General features: G+C 32.0%; 1 protein-coding gene across 2 annotated transcripts in view; it reads left to right on the forward strand.

The window, feature by feature from the left end:
* Positions 1–11,772, forward strand: part of LOC118185094 (mediator of RNA polymerase II transcription subunit 25-like) — a 124,636-nt gene extending 112,864 nt beyond the window's left edge. For both annotated transcript variants that reach the window (XM_035354900.2, XM_035354893.2), the window contains 2 exons: positions 4,698–4,817; positions 5,166–11,772. In XM_035354900.2, coding sequence (XP_035210791.1) covers positions 4,698–4,817; positions 5,166–5,360 — 315 coding nt within the window. In that variant the 3' untranslated portion in view covers positions 5,361–11,772. The remainder of the gene's footprint in view (positions 1–4,697; positions 4,818–5,165) is intronic.
* The last annotated feature ends 681 nt before the right edge of the window (positions 11,773–12,453 follow it).

Here is a 12,453-nt window from a genome sequence, read left to right on the forward strand (position 1 = left end):
GCTCATTTAACACATCTTGCATATCCTAATATTGGACGTGTAAAAATAAGCATACAATAAATCTAAAATTCTCTGGTAGCTTTGAAATAGGGATATTTCCATCAGCAGCTTGGGAAACAGCTAAAGCTAAATGGTGAGTTATGCAGTGATAGTGCAACAAACTAGGTGTCATAGCTGAAATATTTTGCCAAGTCCATTGTTTTTTCTCATCATAACAGCAGCACCATCTGTTGAAAGACCAAGAACTTTTGATAACGGTACTTTTTTTCGTTGAGAAACTTTATCATTATTCCTTCGGTGCATCTGCATTGCATTCACCCGATAGTTTTAAATTTGCCCAAAGACTGTTCTGACTTTCATTGTTTTTCAAGCACACTGGTTATCATAAATTAAGGAAAAATCACAAAAATAGCGATAACGCCCTCAAAAATAAGCCAAACCGTGTAAAATTTGAATATGTTGCCAAGTAAGAGTAGCTGGATAAAATTGTGATATGCAAATTAGTGGTGCTGCTTTCGGAACACGTCATCTGCAAGGAGCTAAAAGTCCATCTTTGAGAGCAAGCCCACATATTTCACTGTGACAGTGACATCAGCAATCTGAAATAGCCAATTCGTGACAATGACCTCCAGGCATCATTTGCCTGCAGAACTGCGATGGAGAGCCATTGGGAGACTAGAGGCAGGACAAAGTCAAACAGAAGTGGCCAGATGGCTAAATGCGAGTCCTTCTGTGGTTCGTAGACTTTAAAGGCAATTTTAAACCACAGATTTGGCATCTAGGAGGTTCAGCCAAGGACGACCAACTGCTATGACGAGCATCGATGACCGATACTTGACATTATGTGCACGCAGGAATAGAAACGCTACTCTGACTCCTCTTAGATCCTCCCTTGCTGCAGCCACCAGAAGGTTCGTGTCAAAGTCAATTGTGCGTAAAAGGCTTCACGAAGGTGATCTGTATGAGAGGCGACCAGCCATTTGTGTGCCGCTCATGTCACGCCATAGGAGGGACTGTTTTCAGTGGGTACGACAACATGTCCACTGGACGCCTGATCAATGGAGGGCGGTCCTCTTTACAGATGAGTCCAGATTTAGTCTAGAAAGCAATAGTAGACGTTTTTTGATATGGAGAGAACCTAGAACTTGTTATCATCCGTCAAACATCCGTGAAAGAGATGCATACGGAAGAAGCAGTGTCTGTGTTTGGGGTGGCATCTCTTTGGGTGGACACACAGACCTCCATGTCTTTCCAAGGGGAACCATGAATGCTCAGATTTATAGAGATGACATCCTTATGTTTATGTGCGCCCATATGCCAGGGCAATAGGTGATGCTTTCCTGTTACAGGATGACAACACAAAACCACATAGGGCTCGCATCATAGATGATTATCTTCAATAGGAAACAATTATGCGCATGGAGTGGCCAGCTCGATTAGGGAGACGTCTAGCTGCTCTCAATCCGCCCCCTCAAACCCTTGGTCGCGCTTGCAACTGCTTTGCAAGAGCAATGGCTCTCGCTTCCTATGGAACTGATAGACCGTATAATTGAAAGCATCACATAGCTGTATGTGCTGTATTGCTCCTAGAGGCGATCATATTCCATATTGAAGGTACTTTTCCTATAGCAAACTGACACCTTCGATTTGTTCATTTTATACATGTGCTAATTTCTATACTACCATATTTGTCTGGTAATTTCTTTTTATGTTATTTGATACCTTACTATGTGTTGTATATTGTGGGTAAGTTTCATTAAATTCTACATGTAACTTTTTCAATAATCGTGATTTTTGTGACTTTTCCTTAATTTATGATAACCAGTGTATTTCACATATATGATTAATTTATAGTCAACTGAAATATCTGTTGACTCATCTACCATTAAAGAAATGTAGAGGCTATGTAAAACATCCTCATCCAAATTTGATTGTAATACTTCTGAATTAGAAGTTCTTCTTTTCTAATAGTGTAAACAGTTTTGAACACTGCCAAATCACCATCTGTTGCTGTAGGTTTTTCCATTTCGATGATATTTTCAAGAGCTTTAGCATCTTTCTTGGCATTGAAAGAAAGCCTGTGTTCCATAGTTTTTTTTGTGGCGAGACAGAGTACTTCTTTGGAAACATGATGAACCCATCACACCCATGCTATTCTTCATATTGGAAGCTTGACATGTTTTTCAAAACATTTTATTTTCCTCTTTATTGAAGAGGACCCAAGGAAATTCTTTAAGCCACTTACTTAAAAACTTATCATGTTTAGAAGTAGTTTCTTCTGGTTGTGCATGAATCTTTGGTTTCTTAAGTGACGGTTCTGAGCTGGTTGACACTTGGCTTGACGGCTTTTTTATAAAAAAAACTTTGATAGATTTAGAACTCATATTAAAATATTTAAATTAATTTTTTTCCTGGAATAATTGTTTCCGTCTCAAGGGGACCACCCTATTAAATTAAATAGTTTTAAAAAATTAGGTAGATAGAAACTAAAAAATATTTTTGACGTGCTTCTCCTAAAAGCTGATCACTTGTAGAAACTCTCGTTTCGTTTTGCAGGCTGTATGGAATTTCTTTATTTTAAAATTTTCTTCATATGTGATCTTAATTTCACTTAAAATATTAATTTTTATATAAGAGGAATTTATCTTATAAGCTCGAATACAAATTACAATCGTTTTAAGAGCGACATTTAGTTAAAATCAGTAATGAGTTTGGCGATCTTGCACCATCAAATTAAAACAACAATAATAATAAAAATTATACTTCTCTCTACAGAATGTTTCAAAAAAACAAGAGTATTTACAGTAGGGTTTGTACAATCCGAAAAAATACTCATTTTTGACCAAAAATTGGTAAAAATCTCAAAATACTGATTTTTGAATAGACAGATGTCAGCTGCATATCGATTTTCACATAGGGTGACTCTTAGATGAATTAATTTCATATAACCAGGATGTTAAGTCCTGGTTTGTCCACTAGAAGATCGCAAGGAGATGTCTTTTTATCTCAGCCGACAATTATCAATACAATTCCAATTTTTGTGCTGAAAAATGTGATAAAATTGCTATTTTTTTAACGAAATAGTAATAAAACGGCCAGATTTGCGCTGTAAGACTAGTGAAGATCATGATTTTTTAAAAAGAAGATTGGAAGTAAAATTTTATTTTTGTACTGGTAGTTCTCGGTAAAATTTCGACTTTTTTCCTGACTAGTGCAGAATAATGAAAGAATTAAAAATGCAAACACTATACACATAAAAATAATTTAAAGGCATATTAGAAATCATGCTAGAAAAATTTGAAAAAATTTAATTACTTTTATACATGTTTTTACTTCGCCTTCAATTTTCTGAAAAGAGTGCAAAAGATTTTTCCAGCTCGTAATGTGAAATTTCACCGAACTCCCAAACCATGTGTGTCGATAACCAATTCTACTATTCGAATGACCATTCATTAACATGAAATGCGTGACGAAATGAGTGCTCGTAAATATACAATGAAACTTCAATTTCATTAGTCAGCTTCTTTCTTCTACCTTCTTCGCTGAGTCCGCACAGTGCCGCGCCCATATTCTTTGTTGCGGAGAAGTCGGGCGAAAATGTCTAAGTGGTGTTTTGAGTAGAAAAAAATATTATTTGTTGATTTCAATGGGGCGCTATGCATATTTTAAGCTAAACCTTTGTTAAAAATTCAATATGTGAAAATACGCCTGGCTAGTTTTTTTAAGCGTATTTCCGATTTTCAATGCATGAAATACTCTCTCAGAGATGTTAAAAATATCTCTGGGTACATGTAATCTCACTAAGCTGCTGGCCATTAAAATTGCTACCCGATGAAAGTAGCGTGTAACAAACATCAAATGTAAATGAAAGGTACTACATGTTAGGATATGCAAATAATTAGCATTTCAGCTCAGGCTCACAAAGCAGCTTAGAGTAACGCCACCTACATTTGAGTATAAATCAGAAGATTGCACAGTGGGTTTCTCATTTGGAAATCATGTTTGAATGTTAGTTGTATGTGTAAGAAGGAGAAACTCCTACCAGCATGTGTTCATATTCAGCCATGGCAGACATGGTTTATTAGAACAGCAGTTTATCATTCTGTTAACACTGCTACTTCTGTTGGTGAGATTTCCATAACAGAAGATGTACGAAATCACTCGGTTCAGATGTGACCTATTGACTTCCATGCCGGATCTCAGTCATCCAGTTAACGCCAAAAAAGATAGACACATTATCCTTACAGCCTTATGGGATCATACAACCACAGCATGCATCCAAGTCAACAATGAGGCTAACATGCAAGACAATAAGTGTCTGTACAGAAAGTGTAACAATATCTGCAGCGCCATGGACTGTCAGCACATTGACCAAACACTGTACTGTGTATAAAATAATCAAGCATACAGTTTCTATGTGATCTTTAAAACAAAACGTAAATATTTTCTAGTAGATTTGAATACATGTCTATGATATTTATCTTGTATAATTTTGTATGGAAAATACAGATATTTAAAAATATAAATATTATGAGCGGCAGAATTTGCATGACAGGTATATGATTAAAGCATATAAACAGAATGTAAGGCATAGGCGTTCTTTCAGATTTTAGAAAGTCTGAACTAATTCTGCCACTTTTATTTTAGAATTTTTTAAACAATTTTCTTGAGCTTACTTTATTATTCATTTTATACAGTTACAGCAACAGTTGCAACATCAACAGCAGCAGTTAGCTCAGCAGCAGCAAAGCATTCAAATGCAACAAGTTAGCCAGCAAAATAGTCATAATCCTCAACTGCGAAACTTACTGCAACAGGTATGACAGTTTACAATTGCAATTTTCCTTCTTTCAGTACCAAATTTAAGTATTTAATTGTTAAGGAATCTGAAATATTGAGTGAGTATCAATAAGTGTTTAACAATTATCTTGTCACAGAATAAAAATAAACTTATAAAGTAATAATTACATGCCTAATGACATAATTATTGTTCTGTTCTAATCAGAAATTAGTTTTGATAGATAACAAAAAACAGTAGATTAATTTTCAGCATTACTCATTTGAAACCGGTTTGGTATTTAATGTATTTCCAAGCAAATCTAAATGTAATCATTTTTGTTCCTTGTTGACTATATGAAAAATCTAACTTTTTCTGTATTTTACAGCAAGCGCAACAAATGAGAAGGCAGCAGCATCAGATGTTAATGCAACAGCATCCTCAAGGTATTCGACCTCAACTGCCAGGAAACATTCCACAAGGAGGCATAGGCTCTTCTGTTGGCCAACAACAGCAGTCACAGCAACAGCCACAGCAACAGTCATGGGGAGATTCAGCAATTTTAGATTTGCTGCCTCCTTGAACCTTTGTACATCCAGGACTCATGCTAACTGAGATTAATATAACAGCAAATTTATTTGTGAATAGAATAGGGGGATGCTTTATTTACCTTTCTGGAGAAGGGAAATTACTCTGATATTTAATTTATGCTCATCTTTGTAAATCACAGCATACATTTTTTAAATCTCTCCATTTATGTTAAACTCTTTCCTTTCCAAAAATGTGTTAAAACTTATATAAAAATATACATCTGAAAATAATTTATTTTGTAGATTAACTTTTGTTAAAATATGCTTTTGAAGATTTAATCATACAATATATTTCTTTGCAGTAAAGAAAAGAGATAATATATATATAGCATGGGACTTCCAGTCCAGTTTGGAACCAGATACCCTAGATTTTTTTACATAATAGTCAATTTTAAATTATAATAAAATTCAGTAAATTGCTTATTAATGTAAAATAATGTATGCTCTAGGTTATTATCTTCCTGATTATTTTATTAAGTTCTATTATTAATTATAGATAAAATATTCAAATTAAAATAATCTATAATTAAATTGTATAACTTGATAAAAATTTTGTAGTTATTTAATATTTCAGTTCATAATTAATATAATAATAAAAAGCATTGCATCATATAAAGTACATAAATAGAAAGTTATATTATTGAGTTTAAAAAAGTGCTCCTGAAGAAAGGGAGATGTGCCCTCAAACTCGATAGTTTTATTCAAACTTTACATCAAGCTAAGATTGCTTTTTTGCTGAATTTTAAAATTTACTGTTATTTTCATATATTTTGTACTGAGATAAATTGGTTCATATGTACTATATCCACCACTTATTAAATTTATTCTGTTCCAAATGAATTTGAATTTATTCAGTTTATGGACAGTGATATGTGTATTACGAATTGTGATTAAACTTATCTAATAAGATTATGCCTAACAATTAATTTGATATATAATAGCTAAATGATAAATTTAAAACTATTTACACAGCTTTAAAATTTATTTTAAAATTGTTTGTAAAAATATTTTTATAATTATGTATCTGATGAAATTTTAAACTTTTACAAAAGACTAATCTAGCCAAGTTGATTTTGTTCTGTTCATCAATAGTTTTATATTGCATTCTTGAAACTTCTGATAACTTTTCTGTTCATCACTTTTCAATTCAAGAGTCTTTCTTAGAATTTGCAGCACTTTTCTGGATTAGATTAAGATTGGCATGTTTTCAGTTTCTGCTGTATCACTTTCATTGTCAGTTCTCAGACTTCATCAATTATAAGTCTTTAAATAAATTGCACTATGTTGTTTAGGAAATACCCAGTTTAAAAGCGGCCAAATGGTAAAGTTACTGAAACTGGTAGTTTGACCTCGAATTGCATCCCAGAGAGCAGATGAGCTGAATGATTGTTTATAAAAGTTTTCATCATGTGTAATATATATATGAACCAGTTTTCCTTAAAAAGTATTTCATGTATGCATCCCTTCCAATGGGCAATAGCCCATATGTTCCTTTGTCCTAATTGGTTAACCTATGTTTAAAAGCAGTTTCTCTTTGTTTGCATGTTCCAAGAGCATAATAATCTTTAAAAAAAAAATAATAAATAAATAAATAAAAAATTTTTAAAAAATTAAAAATTAAATTAACTTTTACTTTTAGGCTAAAATCTTTAAAAAGCATTTCTTCCAGTTATTTGTTCAATTTCAAAAATCGCATTTCAAGTCAGCAAAAATATTGCTCTTTGTCTTTTAAAAGTCACGTTACCACTTCATGATGTTGCAGGTAATAACAGCATTTTCTTTGCTTCTTCTTTCTACAGTGAGTTCTCCCATTCAAAGACTGATGATATACGATAATGAGGTTTTCTGAGAACCTCCTATGAATATAATGTGAAGATTCTGAATATGGTAACCCTAAAAGATGGGATGCAGAGGTTAAATTTCCACCTCCTATAAATTGCTTTTCAAAAGGAAACATTCACTTATTTGGAATGCTATTTTAATTTGTGCATTGTTATAGTATAGATAAAGAGCTTTAGAAAAAGTACTTGAGAGGTAAAAGGACTGGGAGTGTGAAATACTGTCCAAAATTTTGCCAAGACTCATTTTATTGAAGCAGTGCATATCTGAATAGTAAATACGCCATAATCTCCAGTAAGGTAAATGTATAAACTACAAACTTGATAGGAATGAGTAACATATTCTAGCACTGAAGAATCTTTGTTAAATTTTGAGTTTATCAAGTAGCAGTTTTTATGTTGATTAATTTGTTTCAATTCCTGCAAATTTGGAAGCAATAAGCAGCTATTTTATCAACCAGGGAATTTAACAAGCTGTAAACATCCGTATAATTTGTTTGCTCATGCGCTAATCTATACTATGTCTAAGTATATGCAGTAAAACTAGTTAGATTTTCATATATATACATTCAGAGGTTGCATGAACTTTATCAGTCAAATTAATGAACTGTAAATAAACATATATATGTAAATAATTTATCAAATAATAAATTTCATTTTTTTCTTGGGGGGTGGACATATTTGGAAAATATTTAATTGATAACTCAGTCTGCATCTGTATGTGTTGAATTCAGAGATCAATTAGTATGCTGAAAAGAGAAAATTGTACTATTACAGATTGTGTTTAAAAAATCAGTATAATTCATCTTGAATTTTTTTCTATTGAAATTTAAATAGTAGTTAAAACTATATTTCACATTCAGAAGTCTATTGAAATAATGTTATCGTACCTTTAAAATTTTGTTACTGAATTATTATCATGTAATGTAACATAATAAGGTATTTCTAGGGAATGTATTTTTTATTGTATATGAAGCTGTGCATCATATAAGCATATTTGTGAAACCTGTTTCAGGTTGTATTTTTGTATCTACATTTTATGGATTTTATAAAACAAATTCATAATGAATTATTGCCTAAGTAATATCAATATAGCATTTTCAGTTGGATTTTAATATTGCATATCAATTTTTAAAACTTATGCAGTTTTGAATAAAATTTTAGCAATTTTTTGTTTTTCTCTTTAAACAAATTTTTACAGCTATATAACAAACCTTAGTTAATTGTTACACATTATAAAGTGACTTATAATCATTAAAATATATTAATAAAGACTTATATATTGATTTTGCTTGCATCCACTTAATGATAAGAAGAAAATGATATCTGTACAATCATAATTTTGAGGTAAATAAACCTAACTTCAGAAATTAATTATTTTTATATGCTAAAGCAAATTTATCTTTTATGCTAAAGTCATAGCTGTGAATGTTTACTCAATCACAAAAACAGTGACCTTATCATTTCATTGGTAGTTCTTAAGTCATACTGATCTCCTGAGTTTTTCTAGTGTCTGAATTGGTCACTTTTGAATTTTTTTTATATGGGATTGCATAAAGGAAACAATTGAGTTAGATTATGTAATTTATCATATGAGGGCAGTCTGCTCAATTTAATTGTATTTGATTCCAAGCAGCTTAAACAGTACACTCTGTTAGATGTAACTGTGGTGATCCAAGAACTTTGGAATTAATGGCAATATAATATCATCTGCAGTTTAGGATTATCTGTGAGCGATGTAGTGTAGGGTGGTTTCTGACAGTAACTTCAGATTAAATCTTATTACTTTTCTTAATACTGTGTACAGATTTTTTGCTATTCTTGGATTATTCTTATACATTTTCTCTTCTGAATGGGCTTTTAAGAAAAAGTTCACATATAGGAAAAATCAGAGTTCTGAATGGTCAGATTTTCTTTTTAAATTATACAGTTGTATTCTTTGTTGCTATTAACAGGGTTGCCACGCTACCTGGAAAACCGGGAAAAGTCAGGGAATTCGAAAATTGACCAAAATATTCAGGGAAAAGTCAGGGAATTTAAGTATTTTTGTCAAAATCTGGAAAAGTCAGGGAAGTTCATACAACGATCCCGCCAAAAAAAGCGATTTGTGCGCCGACGTCAGAAGAGGTAACTTTTTTGGCGAATTATGTATCACGTGAGTGTCATTCGGGTAGCTGGCATAGAGCCAATTTTCGCAGCTCCAATTTGATTGTCTTTTAGAAAGGCAAAGCAACTTTTGGTTTCCAATATTCTCGAGAATTGCATGTGCAGTGCATGAACTAAAGAAAGTACCTGTTCTCGTATGAAACAAAATGGGTTTAATCCTAGTATACGGTACCATGGAGGTTAGAATCAAAGAATATGTATTGTAAAGAAGGAAAACCTCTGCAACAGACGTGGCTGTGGCTCCGTTCCATCATAGAGGGAAAACAGCTGTGCATGTCTGATATATCTGTCGCCAAAGCTCGAAACTGGTGTCGAAGTTCGAAGGTCACGTTATCAAGAGTTCATAAAATGAATATCGTTTAAAATTTCTTTAACCACTTGCGCTAAAAAGACGTGCCACGCACGTCAAGATGCTTTTGTCTCAAACCGCGAGCGACGTGAACACCACGTCGATAAGCATTTATCGCAAAAATGAAAATAACGTGGTGCAAACGTCGCCTAACAACGAGATTGTTTATTTCTCGAGTTACAGCTCTGGATTGCACTCGCAGATGCGGAGCGGCGTAAATGAGACACTTTACGACGTGTTATATTGTAGCGCACGGCACCACAACTGTGAAGTTTAGTCTTAGCGCAAGTGGTTAAACTCTAAAGGAAAAGAAAATATTTTTTGGCGCAAGTAAATTAATTCATGGATTAGTTATTTTCAGGGGAAAAAAATAAAATAAAAAAAAAAACTACGAAAATCCGTTTTTAAAATTATTGCGAAAAATCCAAGAAGAAACGTCCTTTGATAAAACGTTTCTTCTTGGATTTTTCGCAATAATTTAAAAACGGATTTTCGTAGTTTTCTTTTTGTTAAAGAGCGTTTCTTAACACGTGTTTCTCAATTTCCTGTACACATCGCGAAGAGGGAAATTCTGGCCGCCAGGTTCCGTCGCCAAATCCCTTGGCAAATTTTCCCTCCGCATTCTAGCGGCGTAATAGCATTTTACTTGTATGGAACCTTTTCTTCTTTACATAGACGTTCTTTAGTTAGAATAATAATGGGATTTGGCGACATCTTGATGCGCAGTAAACGGGTCATTTTGGTCTTGGCGATAATTTTCAAAATCGTGCCAAGCCTTACCGTATACTAGAATTTTACCGCAAAATCTTTTTAAACCTTTTTTTTTTTTTTTTCTTTTTAATAAATACCTTACCATTTTGCAGTAAAATAAAAAAATAGTAATCAGTCATCTAGGCTAGCCATGTAATATAACTATATTCGCTAAAATATCGTTGATTATTCTAATTCAATTTTTAAGTAATTTTTTTTTATGTTATTCATATAATTTAATGTTGCTTCTTCCCTCTAAATTTATTTATTATTAGTAAATAATATTTCCAAATTTCAGGAAATTTTCTATGGCATAATCCTGAAATTAATTATAGCAGTATGATGACATACCATCACGAAATTTAATGCACATATTTTTTCCTTATGTATGCTGTGAAATAAATATAAAATACCTCAATTTATTAAAATAGATTTCTTTCTTTCGTTTAGCTGCAGAATGTCTGCAAAAAAAGCCTTATTTTATTCCAGATTGGGAAGATTCTAATCTCAATCTTCAGTGGAGAAAACAACAACTATTATAATTATATTTGTGTTTTCAAGTGTTAAGGTGCCTTTTAAGAACATACCTCACGCAAATTAAATTTACCTAAAATCTAATCTAACTATTTAGCATTGCGTTGTGATTTATAAGGACCGGATTAGCCTCATGTTGAACTGGTGATGATCATGAGTAATAATTAAATAAAACATACATTTGTTATCCAATATATATATCTTAAATTTTATTAAGTTTCTTAAGTGGAAAACTAAACAAAATTATCAAACAAAGTATACCAAGAATAATTAAGAATAAATGTCCTCTGGGACTTATTGAATAATTAAGTGAATTTGCTACACAATACAAGTAATACCATAATTAATTTACCTCTTAGCACAGCCAATGTACATTACGCGGATAGACTGGAATTTTCTTGAAACACACCTGGAAAAGTCAGGGAATTTCATTCTCCTGTTTGAGTGGCAACCCTGTATTAAGCACAAAAAAATCATATGATGTAAACTATGTTAATAATTACTTTTTGAGGTTAAGGTCTCCTTTTCTAAACACTATATAGTATGCACATTTTTTTCTTGTTAATTCCTCTTTTTCACTCATCCGTCTTTTCCAAAGTGTTCGGTACATATTTTCTTCCACTAAAAATTGTTATTAACTTTAGAATTTTTCTATACTTATTTCAAGACTAATGTTGTACTATATTGTTTCAGAATTATTTTCTTATAGCTCAAAAGATCATCATTTTGTATTAAATTTGAATTATAAAATTTATATTTTGAGGACCAGTTTGTCTTTTTCTTATATCATGACTTGCATATTTAAATTAAAACAATAAATTATGTGAACAGCATCAACGATCAATATTTATAAGCACTGAATAAATTCATTTTCAAATTATTTGTTTTGAAGTATCTTAATGTTTCCTAAGTTAATTTGTAAATAAGACTCCATTAATACATTAATAGAAAATGTATAAATTCAGTTGTTAGCTTTAAATTCATATTTTTAATAACATATGTATCAATAGACTTAGAAATTTCAAACATTTTTTTTTATATTAGAATAACAGTTATTTTAGTCTGGTGATTAAAACCACTGATTTAAATCGGGAGTTAAAAAAGTCATCAGTTATAAGTAAACTTTTAAGTATTCAATATACTTCACATTGTTTACGGTGTTTTTGAGATTCAGTGGTAATCCAAGTTTGTCAAAAGTGTGGTGGTTCAGCAAAACATAATATCACATCTCGTATCAATAAATCAAAATGAATAATCACCAATCAATAAAATATAAATTGATTTAATTAAATATAATAATATCTCAATCTCAGAAATCGCACATCATCCATCGAGTCTCGGGACACACTCAAAGGCACCCTCTAGCGTTAGGCGGGTCTTACCAGTTTATGTTGACTAAGCTGTAAAAGCAAAAGAAAAAGGCTGTAAAATATTTTTTTTTAAGAGTTA

Source organism: Stegodyphus dumicola, chromosome 8 (assembly GCF_044657685.1).
Source record: "Stegodyphus dumicola isolate Sdum_Otavi_A_Nest chromosome 8, ASM4465768v1".
NCBI lineage: Eukaryota > Metazoa > Arthropoda > Arachnida > Araneae > Eresidae > Stegodyphus > Stegodyphus dumicola.